Source organism: Acomys russatus, chromosome 28, assembly GCF_903995435.1.
Source record: "Acomys russatus chromosome 28, mAcoRus1.1, whole genome shotgun sequence".
NCBI classification, from domain to species: Eukaryota; Metazoa; Chordata; class Mammalia; order Rodentia; family Muridae; genus Acomys; species Acomys russatus.
In genome coordinates, this window is record NC_067164.1 from 15054390 (window position 1) to 15074669 (window position 20280).

Here is a 20280-nt window from a genome sequence, read left to right on the forward strand (position 1 = left end):
GCACCCAGGATCTGGAATGTATGGGCCATATTCGGTGTCACTTGGTGATCACACTCTTTGCGAATGTGTGATTACTGACTCTTTGCCCTTGTTCTAGCATGAGCAAATCCACAGCATCGCATCGAGCAGTGGAGTGGGTTGCTCAAGCTGGATTTGCATGTCTGCCAGTAGAATTGAGCTTTAGTGAATCCCAGCTGAAGTCGTTTCTTCTATTCTCGGACCCTCTCTCACTGAGCTGTGAAGAACCTGGCTGGGCTAATGTTACAACATTAATTACAACCACAGTTTGTTGGTTTCTGTGAAGGTAGCATTTGCCGTCCTGTCCTTTCATATCAGTAATAGCTACAGTCTCAATAAGAGAAAGGATGTAAATCCACCACCCTCATCAGTTAGAACACTACGTGACAAATGACTTACGTTGACCTAGGCATTAGAAACAGTAGGCTAGGTACTAGGTACTAGGTTGTACTAGGTACTGAGTACACAGTGAATGGAGCTGAACCTCCGTTGAAGCCCTTTTGAACTCTGTCCTTCCACTTTCTTGTCCATTAGTGTTCAACCCACGTGCTGGCCAGCTTCTTAGCTTGTAAATGTAGCCAATTCCCCCAGATTATTTTTGTTACATTTCTACTTTGCCTCCAGTATATATCTACGCTCTGGAGTCCTTTCTAAATGCAAAGACAAGATAAGAGACAGTAACATTTTTGTGGTACCAAGTACCAGGGGAAAAGTAACCCAATCATATTTTAGGTTAGGTATGCTTGTCCATTATATATATAAAGCTGCTCTTTTTTATTACATTTATCTCATGGATGTGGTGGTTGTGGGCACAGCTGAGTGGCTCTTTCTTTGACCCTTTGTACATATTACAGCCAGGTGGCACCAGAGTTTGAAGTTGTCTAGTGGCTTCTGCCCACATAGTGCCTGGGCTGGAGTGTCTGGAGCAGCTGGTTTCTAGGGGACACTCCGCATGGCTTCTCTACAAGATTAACTTGGGCGTCTTCACAGTACGGGCCCCCTTAAACGCTGATGGAGTACCAACCATTGTTTCTGCGGATGAGATTGTATACTTAACATTGCTTCATTTTCTGACTTTCAAAGATGCACTGAAAATTCAAACTCTGAATTAAATCTTGTAGCTCTTAAGTATTACCATGGATTGGCATTTGAAAACCCAACATTATGCTGGTCAAAGAACATGAGTCTCTGTGTTGCCCCTGGGCGGCATGTGTTTTGCTGCCACCCCTGCCGAAGATACCCTCATTCATAAGATGGGGATAAACCACTAAATTGTAACAGTGATAAAATGTTTTTTATAAACTCTGACCTAGATACAAGCTGGGCAGCAATTTCTCATCCAGGTTACAACATAATGCTCACTAAGGCAGATCATTTAGGAAACTAGCTGTAAAGGAAACCATTGAAGAAACACCTTGAGGCCAGCATGAAGCTAGTACACGCAGCCATGTGCCGGGGAAATCAAAGAAATCGGTGGCATTTAAAAAATGCATCTGTGAGGGCTTCAGCTGTTTATTTAAAGCTTTGGTATGTAAATAAGTATTTTACTCTTAAACACCCATCATAACATTATATTCACTTGCTTTCCCTTTGCTTTTTAGTTATTTTTGTTCCTGAGAATTTCAAAAGTGCATCCACCGTATTTTGATCATATTCGTTCCTTCCTCTTTTCAAGTCCTTCCAGATTCATGGCTGCTCTTCACCCCTGTGCCCCCAACCTCATGACCTCTTTTGAGAATAACCCTCTAAGTCCAACTTGTGCTGTCCACATGCTCAAGGGTGTGGACCATCCACCGAAGCATGGCTGACGTCACTTCCTTAAACGTAACTCTTCCTACCCTAAAGGCCATCCCCTGTCCATACCTCCTCAGATGGAAGCTTGAGCCATCCTGTCTCCATGATAGCTTGCTGAATGGCTTGAGATAATACAAGCATTGGGCGGGCAAGCACAGCTGCTGTGGGCACAAGAGTCCAGCAGTCCTGTCCTTTTCAGAGGACCCTGATTTACTCCAGTTCTTCAACATTTGGTGAGAGCCCCTCTTCTCCTCGTCTGGGATGATTCTCAAACCTTGTGAGAAAGGATGTGTACTGATACAGCACCGATGGCCAGACACACCCTAGACACTTACTTTCCATACTTTGACCAGTTAGTTGTGCCTTTCTGTGTTGATTAGTGTCCCCTGAACAAAAAAGCTTCTCTGATGATGCTTGAAGAATGCACTATCTAATTTGGAGCCAGTGGTTAAGAACAAAGACAGATTTTGTTAGGAGATACAGAGGTGTGTGTGTGTGTGTGTGTGTGTGTACATATCTAAGAGTTATTTTCGTGAACGTTGTTCTCATTGAAATGATGACACTGTAACACTGCCTATATGTAGATTGAATGCTTCTCTGAAATACAACCTATACAGTCTTGTGAGATTTAGCTTTAGGGTTTTTTGCATGTGGCAGGTGAGGTAGGGGTGTTGGGGATTGAACTCAGGGCCCTGGGTATACTGAGTGTCCCAGATAGAGTTTCTATTGCTGTGATGAAATGCCATGACTAAAGAAACTCGGGAGAGGAAAGAGTTTATTTGGCTTTCACTTCCCCATCACTGATCATCGCCAATGGATGTCAGGAGAGGAACTCACACAAGGCAGGAACTTGGTGACAGGAGCCCATGCAAGGCCATGGTGGTGGTAGGTGCCACTTACTGTCTTTCTCTCTCTGGTTTGCTCTTCCTACTTTCCTATAGAGCCCAGGACCAGCAGGTTAGGGATTACATCACCCACAAATGCCCTACAGGCTTGCCTACAGTCGGATCTTATGGAGGCTTTTTTTTTTTTTTAGTTGACCTTTCCTCCTCTCAGATGACTTCAGCTTGTGTGAAGGTGATGTAAAACTATCCAGTACACAGCACAAGTGCTTTACCTCAGAGCCAAATCTCCATCCCAGATTTACTTTTAGAATGTAGCACCTAAGACCGGGGGTCTTTTCTACTTGAATGAGTCCTTGGGACAGTAGACTTTGTTGTATAATATAAACAGGTGTCCTGGGGTTTCTGGGCTGCTGTGTATTGTCTGGGAAGTTCCCTGGTTATTTTCTGGTTCTGAAGATGTCAGGAAAAGCACAAATGAATTAAAGTGTCCATGTGTTAAGTGGTGCCCCAAATATTTGTCAGCTATTAGTCTGGGAAGCTGGTAACTCAAAGTTACACAGACTCATGAGAATATTTTGGACATGTTTTAAATATGTTATTAATGTATTTTGTAATCTCTCTTGGCAATCTTGTTGGAACTGAATGTAAGTAGAATGGTAAAGGTTTCTGTGAATGAAGACACTGAAGAACACACTTTACTTGTCTTGTATATGAAGCTACATTGGCAAAGCCGTTCTCATAGACAGCCTGAAGGAGTCACATGGGTTGGCAGAAACATTGAAAAGGAAGGACAGAAAAGGCATGGTTATTATTACATATTTACGGAACTGAAAATTAATGAATAGATTTTTTTTTTAATCTGTTTTAAGACCTAGAGAGTGAGTAGGTTTGACACGGTGAATTCGATCTCATGATGAATAGGTTAAATCCCCTGGCAGAAGTCTTTTTGACTTGGCATTGGGACAATAAAATACTTCGTGGACTTGGTGATATATCTCAAGCCATTTTATAGGCATATGACAAGCATTAATTCATGTCTTTGCAAATGTTTATGGAGTGCCTACCATGTATTAAATAGGTAAATTTTATGCACTAGTGGGGGAGAGAGAGAGAAAATAGGTAAGAACCCTAGGAGGGTGGGAGTTATAGCTAGGATACTGAAGGAATATTCTTTTTTTGTGTATGCCCCTACAAGGTCCTAGCATGGTATATCACAGGCTTATTTGAGGGTTCAAGTCCTGTGCCTCCAGTTACCCATGGTAACAAGTTACAGAAAGCACCAGGCAAACGTGAGCGTCTGCAGTTATATCACATCTCAAAGCACGGCAGCAGGTTAGTCTCCGCAGCACAAGCAGGACAGTGAGGCAACTGAGAACAGCGTCCCTGCTTTGAAAGGCAGATGGCTCAGCGATGGCTTGGATAGGGCCTTTATTGTCAGGCTGCAAATAGACACGGGTGCTGGGGAGAAGCATGTTGTGAAAACACAGATGACTCACTGCAGGGCTGGTGTCTGAGCATGCGCTCCTGACAGCTTCTGTTCAGGAGTTCTGGCTTGCTTGAAGATGAGAATTTGCTCTCAAGCATCGATTCCAGGGCTGATCCTACCCATCCATCCATCTATATGTATCTATGAATCTATGTACCTATCTATCTATATATCTACCTATGTATATATCTATCATCTATCTATTTATGTATTTATGTAATCTATCATCTACCTACCTTTCTTTCTTTCTAGCATCTATCTACTTACCTGTCATCTGTATAACATCTATTTATCAAATACAAACGTATGTTATCTTGTCTATTTATATATCATTGTGCAGTTGTGTGCATGTGTGTGTACGAGAGAGAGAGAGAGAGAGAGAGAGAGAGAGAGAGAGAGAGGGAACCGAGACTAGAACAGATAGATCATCTTGGAGTAACAAAGATCATTTCTCATGGAACTGTGTTCAGAATAAAGCAGTTGAGGCTACAATGGCTGCCAGCTTGATTAGACTGTAATGCCAGCACAAATGATGCCATGCATTCCCCAACGTTAAGAGATATATTTTGCCAACCAGGAAGCTCTTAGGAGATAGTGGGGCTTACAAAGAGGCCATTTACAGATTTCTTATAAAGATAAGTAGGGGGATTATAGTTTAGCTTAGGTTTCTTGGAGCAACTGAACTATTCTGTCAACCTTATAGTCCTGTAGACTCTAACCCCGGCTTCTGCCCATTTCTCTCTATTAGAGTGTAGAGATTCATAGATTCCTGAAGGCTGAGAACGGTGTGTCACTTATCCTTCTTGATAAATCCCATCAAGTTGATTCTGTATTTTTCTTGCCACACAGTAAAGAAACAGGACTCAGCCCCGCTGTTCTGAAATCTCATCCCCATCATAATTAAATCATGACACCACACATGCTAATATCATATTTACATTCTTGGTTGCCAAATAAGTATTATATTGCTTTGAATTTAATTCTTAAATATTGATATATAAATACATTCAACTAGAACGTATTACAGTTAAGGGTTTTTCATTCTAAGAATTATTATGTGGAGCTGGGTCTGATGGTAATTCTAGCTAGCCTATAATTCTAGCTACTCAGGAGGCTGAGGCAGGAAGATTTTAAGCTCAAGGCCAGCATGGGCAATTTAGTAAGACTCTATCCCAAAATGAAAGTAAAATAAGAGTTGAAGAAATAACTCAGGGCCAGAGCACTTGATTTACTTAGGATAGAGCCCTAGGCTCAGTTAGCAGTTCTATAAAGAACATTTTTCTTTATTAACAATATGAGCCATTGTTTAGTCTTTGAGGAAGATATTAGTGTCAGGAAGACTCTCTGATGCCTTGTGGCAAGTCCTATGTTATCTAAAAATCAATCTTCGGTAGAATACAGAAGATGTACTTCAGTGTAACTCTGCACTTGATTGTGAATGACTAAGCAGAGTCTCGAGTGAGAACTGAGTGAAGAAAAGTCATTTTGATTTTTTTCCAGGAGTAAATATAATCCTATTTCCACAAATCTTTCAGCAAAAGAACGCAGTAAGATTTTTAGCATTCTGTGAATTTTGTGATATTTATGGAGCCTAACAGAGCACATTTTAAGGGAACTTGTCTCATAATATGGAACATTTATAGCTGGCAACTCCAAATTTGAGGCTTTATTTTAACATTCTGCTGTGCTGAGACGTTTTCATCAATCTGCTCAAGTTGGAAAAGCATAATTTCCTATGCCGGTGAGAAAGGTACTTTTTTTTTTTTTTTGCAGTGCCTATCACGCATCCTTTACAGCAGCAGGATTGGCGGGTATTGATAATCTACTGAGAAATGGACAATCATTTCTGGCTGTTTCCCTTAGAAGTAGGAAAGACAGAAATATATTAATCGGTACAGCCACATATTCAATGTGTGGAGCAGGAATAGCCTGTGGGGATGATGCAATTTGATATTGTGAGCAAGCCTGTTTAGTGACCACGGAAGGAATCCATTCTGCTTACCCCCTGGTTCCAGAAAGGAACTTTAGCTTCAAGAACATGTTTTACAGCCCAGGGAAATGTCTCGTTGATTAAAGGGCGTGTCTTGCCAGTGTGAGGACCACATTTCAGACCTCAAGAACCCAACTGCACCCAGACCTCAGCAGGCAGCTATGCTAGCAGCCAGCTTGCTCTGGAGATACGCTGTCTCTGCCACCAGAGCCTCAATGCATAAGGATGTGAATGATCAGTAAAGACTCCAGAGAGCAACCTCGAGCCTCTGCCCACATGTATATACATATGCAGGCATGCTTTGCTTACCTGAACATACATAGGTGAACACACACACCCCTCCACACACAAATAAAAGTGTGCTTTACAAGTTCTGAGTTAAGTTTAATTGGCAGAATTAAGTCATTTGTGTTATTTTATTAGAAAGCCCTTTGTAAACTCAGAATATTAAAATCATTTGGATAAAATTGGAGTCCCAAATGATGCTAAAGTAAAAATGAATGTTTTTTTAGCTTATTGGAAAATAGCTTCTTTAATATGACATTTTTATTATACTTTTTCATACATATTGCAAAATGTGCATACACAGGTAGACAAACATATAGGATTTTATGTAAATGAAATTGTATATTCATATTTTATAAGTTATATTTCATGGGCACTTTCTACTTTAATAAGTTCTTTAACATAATTCTAGTGACTATCACATGATATATGTGTTATAATTTATCTAATAAACTTATATTTTCAGTTTGTCCCATTTTTTCTTCTATAATGAATACTATGGTTATTAGCTATACATTAATTATTTATAATTATCTCTCTAGGGTAAATCCCTAGAAAAAAATTACTGTGCACCATGTTGATTAAAGTTGTTTTTATTTCAAATTATACTCACAAAGATTATACTAATTCATATTTCTACCAACAGTGTGCAGGAGTACCCACTTGGGTATCCCTAGTGAAACAGATTTTTTCCCCCTGGATTCTCATTTTTGCTATGCTGTGTGTTGAAAAAGTATGGTTTGCTGTAATTTGGTTCTACTCCTGTGGTTCAGTCCGCCAGGATATCTGTCCACATTTATACTAACCCTCCACCCCTCTCAATGTGTGTGCCCTTGCTGTATTCTCACTTGGTGGCATTTAGATTTTCCTTATTATGCTCTGTATAATAAGGGTATTTGCTTTAACTTGTTAGGGAACTATTAACAAAAATATTTTTTTTGTAGTGCCGTAATGCCTTTTAACTGTGTTTGTAGCTTCTGTGGCTGTACAGATTTTAACTTCAGCAGTGAAGCCTTCTGTTCTTGTTTGCATGATATATTTAAAGAGGCTTCCCCTCCCAAAGATTAGAAAAATATTTATCCACATGCTTCAGTTCTTTTGTGTTTCTGTTTAGTGTTTAATCCATCTGGAATTGATTTTTGTGTAGTGTTAGACTGGAGTTGGGTGTTTCACATATATGGTCACATCTCCTCAAAGAATTTAAGGTCTCTGTATCTTGCCCTTCCATTCCATTCCAAGAGAGTTCAAACTCTCTTGTTGAAGACCCGGGCACATCCCTTTCTCAAACAGAGATGTAGTTTGTCCTCTCTGAATTTTTCGATTCTGCTGGTAGTGTGGCTTGTGGTCCTGTTTATGACAAAGCACACAGCAGGGAGTGTGGCCAGAAGGATTCGGCGCTTCCTTTGGACAGGGCAGGAACGTTACAGAATGAAGCCACATTGTGGAATTAAAAGCAAAGGCTCAAGAGCCAACTCTTCCCCCAGTGTGGGTGTGTGGGGTGTGTAAGCAGCTCTTAATGCTGTTGTGAAGGAGGAAGGGAGATGTTTGAATGGGCGTACCTCAAACATGGGCCTCCCGAGAATTACCTGGGAACTTGGAAAACTGCATCTCTAGGCCTCCTTGCCAATTTAATTGCTCTGTACAGATATGAAGAATTAATATTATAGCAACAGACAAACACATATATACCCTTTTCTCGTAATTTTCATGTGACCCCGAATTTGACTTTTAAAAAGAGATTCATTTGTTTGTAATTTATATGTATGAGTGTTTTTCCTGCACGTGTGCATGTATGTGTCTGGTGTCTGCAGAGGTTAGCCGCCGATGGCTGAATCCCCTGGAACTGGAGTTACAAAAAGCTGTGAGGTGCCATGTGGGTTCAGGGAACTGAATCCAGGTCCTCTGCAAGAGCCGTCTGTGTTCTGACCTGCTGAACCTCCTCTCTAGGTTCCACTAGCATCATTTCTTAATTTACTTTTAATAGTGGGATGTAGCTTCTGCTGGGGACATTACATTGGAGTTCATGAAGGTTTCAACACTCAGGGGGTGAAGATAGATAGATCATGAATTTGAATTCAGCCTAGACAACAATGATTTCAAAGGCAGCCTGAGCTACAAAGCACGACCTTTATGTAAATAAATAAACAAATTATCCAAAACGGTAAAATTTGCAATAGAGTTGGATTTGCATTACTGTTTCTAGTGGCATCACCCACCTCATTTATCTCAGTTAAACTTCAGATCCAAAGACTCATCTACATAAATTTAATTTTATTATTCAGAAAGCTGCACAGTTCATGCGAATCATCCCAAGAATGAGCTAAATTTTCTCTCTTTATGAGTAGAAATAGAAAAACATTTTTAAAGCTTGTCATATCACAGTAATATTGGTGAATGCTCTGTCATTTAATGCCACTGAAATATTTTATTTTCTAAGTCCTACTAGTTTGCAAATTGTCTAAGAAATGGAGAATCTGGTGGGTTTTTTTCTTAGCCTTTATGTTGTTTTACCCCTTTTCTTCTTACTGTTGTCAAGCAAGCCCTCCTATGAAGGGTAACAGTTATTAACCCAAACAATAAAGTCCTTACCAAAAAGGATATAGAGCCACAAAAGTTATCTTGTGGTGTTATGTGGAGATAAATTGCAATGAGGTTGAAGGCTGTATCATTAATGTCTAATGTCTGATTCTCATGGGTCGGCTTGCTTTATGTGGCTCTGTGTGTGTGTGTGTGTGTGTGTGTGTGTGTGTGTGTGTGTGTGTGTGTGTGGTGGGAGTTAACTTATAGTTCTTGTCCCAAGTGGATTAAAATCATGAAATGCAGATATTTCAAATGCAGCTGCATTTTAACATTTCTTGACTCTTCCTCCTATTTCATTTAGCTTTTTGTGTGCTTGATTTTGAAGTTTTGAGACTTGTTCTACTTTTCCTGGCTGTTGTGAAAAACAGAGCATATCTTGGGTTAAATTTCACGCCCTCGGGCAAGTAGAGAAATAGTCACAGATTGTTTTGTGTGTTTTGATTTCAATCCTGTAATGTGAAATAGACTATTTTGTCTTGCTTATAAGCATCAATTTTAATGAAGGAAGCTACTCTTCAGGCCATAGTGTTGCTTCCAACGTGTCTGTAATTTGCTGCAGGTTTCAAGAAGCCCCACCCCTTCCCACTGAGGACCTATCTCCCTCTTTTCCTGCCACTCCTTGCAGCTTTCCACCTTTTTTCCTGTTTTAAAGGAAAAGATATACAAGCTTCTGGGTGGGATGAAGGGGATGAGAAGGCATGAGGGAAGAGACCTAATATAGCGTCTCTGCTTGATGTTCTACTGTGCTCTGCGCTCTTTTTCATTAATCCAGCAGTTCTCAGCCTGTGGGTCATGACCCCTTTGAGGGTCACATATCAGATATCCTGCGTGTCTATTACTATTCATAACAGTTGCAAAATTACAGTTAGGAAGGAGCAACAAAATTATCTTATGGTTGAGGGTCACCATGGCATGAGGAACTGGATTAAAGCATTAAGAAAATTGAGGGCCGGCCGTGGTGGCACACGCCTTTAATCCCAGGACTCAGGAGGTAGAGGCTGGTGGATCGCTGTGAGTTCGAGGCCAGCCTGGTCTACAAAGTGAGTCCAGGACAGCCAAGGCTACACAGAGAAACCCTGTCTCGAAAAACCAAAAAAGGTGGGGGAAAGAAAAGAAAAAAAGAAAATTGGGAACCACTGTGAGGTAAGCAGAGGTTTGACAGAAGAGACTCTTGGCTCCGGAGAGTGGAGGAGCTAATCTAAGTTCACACAGCTATGTCTGCAAGGTTTGCCCTAGTGCTGAGCCGTCTGGCTGAGACCTCAGAGATCATCTAGTGCACTCTCTTTTTCTTATATGCAAATGAACACATTGCATATGAGAGCTTGCTGTTATTCAAAAAGCTCAGCCATCAGAGACTATGGTAGGCACGCTCTGTATACACTCTCTGGTCTAAGGTACATATCAGAGAGCACACTGGGGACGTGATACAGTCTGTAAGTCATCCCGATACTGTTACTCCAAAGCCCATTTCTCTACTCTGTCACCGTTTATTTTATGGCTTGAAAGAAGTGAAGTGACATTCTGAAGGTCATCCTGTGGCAGAACAGTCTAGACTTTGGATTTCCTGATTGCCGGCTGTCTGCTTTTTCTACTGTTCCCTAGTAGGTAACCTCTGACAGCAGTGGAATATGGTGGAAAAGCCATCCAAGAGTGGCAAGGCACCCTGTGGCCCCCGATGCAACCACACCCCCAAGCCCAGCCAACTGCACCTTTGTGAAGTGCTAGGAAATTGGTTTCTTCTAGAAGTCAGATGTATTAAGTATCAAGACTCATGGCTATGAGTCAATGCAGCTTTCTTTTAAAATTCAAGACTGGCGAACACTGGCTGTGATAAATCAGAAAAGGTGTTTACAATGATTTGTTTTGTAAGTTTCATTAAACTCTAGTTACAGTTAAAATTATTCATTTTATTGCCTGAGATTATTTAAAACTTCTCCGTGTTATGAAGAAGAACATGTCAAAATGTGGTGAAAACAGTTCTTTTCTCAGAAATGCTGGAAGCATCTCTCAGTTTAAGCAAGTTTCCAGCACAGTGTGTATAATAAATCACCTGTCTTCGCTTCAGGATTGTCAGACACAGAACGGAAAACTAGCAGTGACCAAAGGATCAAGTACTGAAATAAAAATAATCTGCCTTTGAATCATCACATGGCTTCCATAAATCACGGTGCTTTTCTGGAAGAAATCGGTTGCTGTCTTTAATGAAAGGCTCTTGACCTCTGATAAGGGGACCTAGACTGTCACTTGGGCACGTCTTCGCCTCCTTCAGCACTTGCTGAGAGCCTGCAAAGCGCATGGAGGGATGGTGGGCAGCAGGATGGGAAGAGAAACAGAAGACGCAGGAAGACCTTGTTCCTGCCCTCACGGAGATTAATGGCCACCGCAGGCCAAGCCGAGATCTTAAATCTCAAGTTCCTCTTTTCCAATTTTACACCCTGCCTTACACCCAGTCTGAGCTGTGATTTGGTCCTATGCTGAGGATAAGACATAGAGATTTCTTCAGTATTTGACGAAGAATGATGCGCCATCTCTTTGCCTATTACATGTACTTAGACTCTCCCAGAAGCAACACATCTTATACTACATGTGTAAATGGACTATCTGGTCAGTTGAAGCATTTAAATCCTTAGCTTTCAGAGGAGTTCTAAAAAAAAGAAAAAAGAAAAATTTGCAAAAGCCCGTTATGTACAGGAGCTAAGCATTTCAAGTGTAAGGCACACATTTAATACTTGTAAAGAGTGATGTGTGTGTGTGGTCAGATGGGCACACACAGGCAAGATTTCTCATCCACAGCTCGCTCACATCGTAACTCACCTGAATGTCACAATAACAGCAGTCAAGAAATCAAGACAATGCTGTTTTGCGGGACCAGGGGATTTCTTTTGGTCTTGTCCGTCTAAATACATCTTGCTTGGGTTCCACTTCCTTCTTGAATTCTTTTATGTGAGGAACAATGCGCTGGGATGGCTACGCACAATGGATGACACCTTTCAAGCTATGCATTGGCACTCATGTGTATAAGTGGGGACCTGTGTGTGCCTCTCCTACTAGGCTTGAACCTGTACCCTCCATGGTGTGGTTAAGGAAGGTCATTTTGTAAGTTATTGACTCTTTCATGTATTACTGCTTGTTATGCTAAAGGGAAAGAATGGGTTGATGGTAGAGATGACAACAACACTTTAGCTATTTATGGCTTTGCACATTTATTTTCTCTTAACAATAAAGTTCCCTGAAGTTTTTGTGCAGTTTGGATTGGAAAATGCATTAACATGCACTATGAATCCTCCTCCTCCTCCTCCTCATCATCATCATCATCGTCATCATCATCATCATTTTTACAATTGGTGGCTTAAAATTGCAAATGGCCAGCTGATCACTCTTGGCATTTTCATGGTCACTGAGGGAGGAAAAGTCAATTTTCTTCTGGAATGTCACTTCTCCTAGGTTGCTCACATTTCAGTGAATGGTCCTTTACTCACATGTGCACACATGTGCAACACTTACAGGACTCAGTGGATCATGAAGAAAAAAAAAAAATAAGGAGGGGATATTAAGTTGGGAGGTGGACATGGAGAGTGCTTTCTAGCAATTCAGTATATGGTGAGCGGGAATGGATGGGATCAAAATGCATTGCATGTGTGTATGAAATTAAAACATAGATAAAATAATTGTAAAAACTACACCACTATTTTTGTCCCCTTTGTTTTCATATCATGTTCAAATCTCCTCTGGTAGGGAAAAAAAAAAAAAAAAAGGCTTTGCACTTAAATCATAGCTCCGTAACAGTGCCTACTATGTGCAAGGTACGATTATGCAGAAACAGACGCTGAAGAACCATGACAAGAAAAATAGATTTTAAAAAACCTGAATCGGTTTTTCTGTTAGGTGCATTTATAGAATATGATTTTTATTGACTGAACCTTCAATAGAATGCTAAGGGTCGGAGGTGCCCTCCTGTGCCTCAGACATCTCAGTCACTGCAGTGCGTGGAAGGATACTTTCACGTATGTGAAAAGAACTGGAGTGGGATTCATATATGCTTGTCTTGTTTGCTAGGGAGTGCGTTATGATACACACAGCTTCATTCTTTGGCTGACATCACAAATGGGGGGGGGGGGACAGACGTGGCTCTGGTTCGGTTTTGCCTTACCACCTGAATGTTCTTTCCTTTAGGGTGTACTGGAGAGTTTCCTGGGCACTGCTGTCTCGGGAGCCATCTTTTGCCTTTTTGCTGGTCAACCGCTCACCATCTTGAGCAGCACGGGACCTGTTTTGGTGTTTGAGAGACTTCTGTTTAATTTCAGCAAGTATGTATCAGTTTGCCTGTCTGTCTGCCTGTCCCTCTAGCTATTTGATTTCCTATGTTGTTCCATCTGGATAAAGCGCAGAATAGCAATTGAAATTGACCCAAGAATCTGCCAAAATATATTGGAAGTCAAAAATGACTTAATGATTAAGCTCTCCAGAACTTAGTTTGCAGTTATTCCAGGAGGCCCATCTGTTGTGTTTTCTGCCCCTTCCTTCTTCAGTACTGCTCTTCCTTATTGCCTTGTTTCAGGTCTGAAGGGCTGACTCCCAAGGACTACAAGCCCCAGATTCCTTTGCCCTCCAGGGCTTCCTGCTGCTTTAGATAATGAAGAGAGAGCAGAGTTTCAGTATGACACTTTTCTCCCATCATCCCCTGCTTTCAGAGCACAGCAGCCTGGCTTGCTTCCTGACACTGGCCCCTGTCAGGTGGCCTGTCTAGCCTAGTTTTAGCTCCCAGGCCTCTTGTAACTCCATTCCTTGTGTGACCTTTACAAGCCTGAGACTGATAACGGCTCCCTGCTCCAGTTAGCTCTGAGGGCCATTTTAAGGGGAGGGGGAGTTAGGCTTTTGTAAATAGCCTGCCTTTTTAGTTTTCCTTGGATCCCACTTAAAAATGTCCTTTTCTGTCACGATGCTGAAGAAACAAAATGACTTGTGCTAGGTTGCATGGTTCATTAATGAAAGAAACAGAATGTTCTTAGTTGATGGATCCTAAGCTCAGTTCCCCTGTTCTCTGCTGTAGGTAGTAGCTTCCAGTACTCAGAAGAATAATAGTGATGCTAATAATTTATTTTGGAAATTGCTGGATTATTTTAAGTAGGGGGGTGTTGAGATAAGTCAGTTATTTAAATTGTTATTTTAAAACGTGAATACATACAAAGTAAAATCCAGGTATTCCTGTCTCTTTCTGCTGTGCTTGATATACTTCTAAGGTAAAATTGTCTTTATTGCATAGTCCCGGTCCTTAGATCACAGAGTCTGTTGTGTCTTGTGAGCATCCCTTTGCAGAATTTCCACATTCCATATTGTTACATGTTAAGATTTTAGTTTTAGAATAGCCAGCGTCTACACAGTAACTGTTAGTTACTTTTCTGTTGCTGTTCTGTGGATGCACTGAGAAAATGTAACTTAGGGGGGAGAAAGGCTTTATGGTGGCTTACAGTTCAGAGAGAATAAAGCCTATCGTGGCAAGGAAAGCACAGTGAAAAAAGCATGAGGAGACCTTGGCAGTCAGGAACAAGAGAGAGAACAGGACATGCGGCCAGGCTGTACAACTCCAAAGCTCACCGCCTGGGTTGTACTTCCTTCTGTAGGCCCCTGCCTTCTAAGACTTCCATAACCTTCCCCAATAGGCTGGAGGTCAAGCGTTCAAGCCCACAACTTAAGGGGGGTATTTCATATAAACTAAACCATAATAGTACTTGTGGATTTAAGGGCTCTCAAATAACTTTTGAAATGGTGTGTCATTGAAACCTGATCATAAGTTAAATGAGACAGTGAGGGTTTGAAATCTTTTTTAACAACAATAACAACAACACCATCTGGGCAGAGAACATCAGCGAAAGCCTTCTGAGCACTTGAAGTTGCAATGTGTCAATAAAATTGTAAGTCTTCTGTCGATCATTATTTCAGATTTCTCTTCCACCATAATTCTGAGAAGGACATGGAAAGAATTTTATTCATGTCAGTTTATAGAGAGAGTCAAACAGTTTTTATATGTTTAAGAAAAACATTTTGTGAGACAAGAAAGGCTTCATGGGAAGATTAAACAAGCGTGCAGTATAAACAGGAACAAACAGACAGAGCCTTGCAGAGAGATTTATGGGATGAAACGTGATCAGAGTCTGAATCTACAGAAAATGTTTGTGTCTTGGTTTGTTTTACTTATTGTAGGCTACGGAGTATTTCCTTCCACCAAGTGAGTTCCTTTCCCACTTTCCCTTCTGTTTCACCATAATTGGTCCTGTTATATAGTTTCAAGCAATTTATTTGAAAACAGTTGTAAAGCAAACGAGAAACATTTGCAAAACTGCCTTAAAGCCAACATTGCCTATTACGTGACAAATGCTACTTTTAGGCACGATGCTGTGAATTGATTCATTTGCTTCTCTTAGAATACTAGTATCTCTGCTATTCCTCTGGACAGAAAATGCTTTGTGGCTCCCCATTACTTATGAGATGCTCCATGGGAAAAAACTTGCTAGTGTGTCCTGGAAGTACTGTTTAAGATCTCCATTTGGTCATTCGCTTGCCTCTCCGCCGCACTAAAGAATCAAGACGGCTCTTTGGCTAAGTGGCTATTAGTTCATCTTGCCTGGTTTTTCTCCAACATAGTTTTCCCATTCAGTAGCTGTAGTTGAACCCTTGTCTGGCAGGAGCAGGGGTAGTTATGATAGGTTACCAACCCATGTGCTACAAGAAATTCTCCTCTTCTGTTTCTTTTTGAAATTGTAAACGCTGCGGGTTCCTAACAGTGCCATTGTTTTAGTTAGTGATTTTTATTTGAGTCATTCTCACTAAACTACCCTGGCAGTTTGCAGGTCTCTTAGAATAGCTACTTTGGTGTATACTGTTTGAGTTCTAAGATGTAAGCTTGCATGTGCATTTTTCCTTTGTGTCCAAACTCATGATGTTTTAATTGCCAACAGTTAATAGATTTGTTTCTTATCCTCTCTTGCAATATCCATTCTATAACAACTTCTAGAATTCTTGGAAGAAATTTAGAGTGCCTTAGCTTTTAGTCCGAGCATAGTGGTGCACATGCATAATTTCAGCATGTGGAAGGCTGAGGCAGAAGTGCTCTCACTTGAAGTCCAGCCCCAGTTATAGATAGAGTTCGAGGCAAGCCTGTGCTATGGAGTGGACCCCTTTCTCAAAAACAAAACAGAAAACCGACCAACCAAACAAAAAAGATCATTTTAGTTTTCATCTTGTGAGGGAAGCAAAACTAGGTGGTTAGTTGTTTTTAAACTCTTAAGAAAAATGTTTGTTGGCTCAAATGGTAGTAAAATGTTTCTTTTTGTTCTGGAGGTGTCTCTTAGGATAATGTGAATTATCTCAATACTTAGGACTTTTTTTTTTCTACGTAGTACAGTTCTCTTACACAGGCATGCATAGCATTAAGCAGCAGAGATGCAGATACACACAGAACTGAAATGGAAGATAAAGCTGTTGTTGGAATTATCTTTGAAGATCTATAGAACATGACTTCATACTAAAGTGTTCACAATCTCTTTCTTTGTTTTCTTTTGCTGTGGGATGAGGCCTGTTCACATTTACCCAAAGCCCATGAATTTAAATGTTAATGTCTCTAGAGAGAGAGACTTGTGGAAACACACAATAATGTTTTACCACATAGGTGGGCACCCAATATCCAAGTCAGGTTGGCATAAAATTAATTATACCACCTCAGAAGTTTGTTTGTTTGTTTTTGTTTTGTTTTGTTTTGTGGGGCAGGGTTTCTCTGTGTAGCCCATTTTTTGAAAGCGAAAATTAGTGAGTAAATGTACTAAGTGCCTTCCACCCAAAAACAAAAACAAAAAACAAAACAAACAAACAAACAAACAAACCTAAAACCAAACCCAAAGACAAAAGCAAACCTGAAACCAAATCCTTAAGCTTAATTTTTTCTTGATAAAACTTGAGCTTCATGTGTAATGTCAGAAAGTGATCTGTATTTTTAGCAGCTGTCCTATAGGCACTTTAGTGGTTTTTATATTCTGTATGTTTCCTGGAGGAACCATCAAAATGCCTGTTCCCCTCCTCCCCCCAGGGACCATAATTTTGACTACTTGGAGTTTCGTCTTTGGATTGGCCTGTGGTCGGCCTTCATGTGTCTCATTCTCGTGGCCACCGACGCCAGCTTCCTGGTTCAGTATTTCACTCGTTTCACGGAAGAAGGCTTCTCCTCTCTGATCAGCTTCATCTTCATCTATGACGCTTTCAAGAAGATGATCAAGCTGGCAGATTACTACCCTATCAACTCTGACTTCAGAGTGGGCTACAACACTCACTTCTCGTGTGCTTGCCTGCCGCCCAGCCCAGGTAAGGTAGCCTTGGCTAGTGCCTACGCTGTCCCTCTGTGGAGGAAGGATGTGAACTGGTACTTGCAAAGTTTCAGGGTGGCGCCAAGTTCCTTACAAAAGGACCCTCTGATTTTCCTCTGAGGGACTATGGTATTAAATTTGACATATGAGGTATCTGAGCATGCTGTCCAATGAGGAAATGACATCAGGAGCAGTGCAACGGGAACAACGCCGGCTCAGTACTTTGTGATGACCTCAAAGTCTAGTATTTACAAGGAACCAATGTTTACATTATTCTTATTTTTATGAGGTAACTGGGGAGGCACAGGCATATATGTAATAGGTCTAAAGATCAGACGGACCCAATTCTCTGAACTTCTGTTTCACATTTTACTGTTTCTTGATTGCTATGAGAATCTCTCCCTTTAGAGGACGTTTAAGTGGATTATGTTAAACCACAGAAGAAAAAAACAAATACTGATTCAGTTTTTATAAGTTGAATTATGAAATTTAAAAAGGAAGCTCAGATTGGAGGCCTTTAGTGGATGAGTGGGACCTTTTAGTTTACCTCTGCTGTGCAATGCCAGTAGGAAGGGAAAGGCTAAGAGAAACTAAGAAGGAAGGAAAGCAGGCAGCCTCGTGAACACACACAGGTATACACATATGTGTATGCGTATGTATATCTATGTATACATAATGCATATATATATGCACACTAATAACAGACTTATATAGTGAAGTCAGAAGAGATTTAGGTAATATTTGAGAGAGTAACGTGATGGTACATTTTAATAATTTAATATCAATCTGTCCAAACTTAAGTCAATATCAGGTTTTTATTTTTAATAAAAATGTGTTCAAAATCTTATGAACGATTTGTAAGAGTAATGCATCATTGATTTATAGAGCACAAGGCTTATGGAAAGAGGACTCACTGTAAGCAAGATCCTCTAGATTTGCAGTAGTCGACTACGAGATTGGTGTTTGTATTATACAATTTAATAACAATAGTATTGTGGATAACATGATGTACAATTAGCTATAGGTTGGTTTTACCCAAAGTAAAAATTGATATGCATGTCACACTTTTTAGGTACAGCTTAGTAGATTGAGTCCAATAAAATGCTGGGATGGGATAAGCCTACAGCGTAAATGTGAAGTATATTTATGGAATGTCCACTTTTACTTCTGGATTCTGAGGCTAAGCCTTTTCATATTTATAGTAAAGTCAATGTGGTTGCGCTACAGGCCAGATCCAGAATGCATAGGGATATAAAAGTTAAAGGGTGTTTGTGCTTGTGGGAGGCTGTGCAAGATTACTTGCAGATATGTTGGTGGTGTGTCTGACTCTCCACCCTGGGGTCAGGGAGACTAGGATGCTGGAAATAATTGATTTTCATCTGCGTGGTGGAGAAGAGTAGAAGTCTGGGCATCTAGGACTTCACACTTACAACTCTCCTCGTCTAGTTTAAGGATAATAAGCGTGTATTAATACAAATCCCATACTTAAGAGCAAGGCAGAGAAATGCAAGGCTAAGATTTCAGTATTCAGATGACCATGAGTTTTGCAAAGTTTTAACAGCCTTCGTCTTAGTACATGAAATATCTCACAGATGAAAAAGGTGCTTGTGCAGGACATGGTAGTAAATGCCTGCAAGTCAAGGAAGGTTCTCTAGAGCAAATATAATATAATATAATATAATATAATATAATATAATATAATATAATATAATATAATATAAACTAATAGATTAATATATAAATTATAATATATCAATTAATATAGTATACTGTATTAATTAATATATAAATTTACATATATGTATACATAATATGGGATTTATTAGAATGGTCTAGCTATTATAGCAATGGCTATCTACCCATGGAAAGTCCAAGAATGCAGTAGTTGCTTAGTCCATGAGGCTGGATGTCTCAGCTGGTCTTCAGTGTGCACTGAAATCCTGAAGAAGTAAGTTCAAATGGAGGAAGGAACTTAGCAGTGAGAGTGAGGGCAAACGCGCAAAGAGCAAGAGCTTTCTTCTTCCATGTCCTCTACAGAGGCTGCTACCAGAAGGTGGCCGCGATTAAGTAAAGACTTTCTCACCTCAAAACATCTGAATTAAATGTGGGTCTTCCCGCTTCAAAGGATTTAATTAAGAAAAATCCCTCACAGCTGTACCCAGCCACTTGGATTTTATATTAATTTTAAGTCTAGACAAGTTGACAACCAAGACTAGTCATCACAGCCTGTAATCCCAGAACTCAGGAGATTGAGGCAGAAGGGTTTCCATGGGTTCAATGCCATCCTGGCTTACATCGTTCCAATATGGCCTGGACTGCAGAATAAGAATCTGTCTCAAAACCAATGGCAAAACATGGCTTGTTGTCATGACATGAGTTATTACAATAGATCAGCAAAGAAATGCAGCTTTGGGAGCTCTTCTTAGGAGAATGCTTAAAGCCCATGGAGGCCATTGTCCTGGACTTGAGGGAAGTCAGGACAGTGAAAACACTGGATTCAGGGCCTAGGGGCATAGCTCGGTGGGTCAAGTGCTTGCCTGGTATATGCATAACTTTGAGTTCAATCCTTAATGCTGAAAAGGGGGTGGGTGGGGGAGAATCCACAGTGTCCTGACACTGTGGTCTTGAACTTTCTTTTTCATTTATTTATTTGTATGCATACACATTCATTTATGTGTTTGTGCAAAAGTCTTTGAGCTGGCTTGTTATGCAGGTCTGAGTAATTATTCGGCAAGGTTTTCTAAAAGAAAATAATTAACACTCATGGCCTGTGGCTCATGGTGTTTGTCAGCACACCTGTCGCACACAAAAGGTAGATCTGGTCCTGGCCCCATTCTCCCTCTGGCTAATGGAAACTTTCATTATTTCTTTTAGTTGGATGGTGACATACAAGTTAATATAGGACTCAGGAAGGCATCACCTGAGTAT

General features: G+C 40.5%; 1 protein-coding gene across 6 annotated transcripts in view; it reads left to right on the forward strand.

Moving 5' to 3' along the window:
• Positions 1 to 20280, forward strand: part of Slc4a4 (solute carrier family 4 member 4) — a 321412-nt gene that overhangs the window by 233249 nt on the left and 67883 nt on the right. For all 6 annotated transcript variants that reach the window (XM_051170376.1, XM_051170377.1, XM_051170378.1 and 3 more), the window contains 2 exons: positions 13172 to 13305; positions 17079 to 17350. In XM_051170376.1, coding sequence (XP_051026333.1) covers positions 13172 to 13305; positions 17079 to 17350 — 406 coding nt within the window. The remainder of the gene's footprint in view (positions 1 to 13171; positions 13306 to 17078; positions 17351 to 20280) is intronic.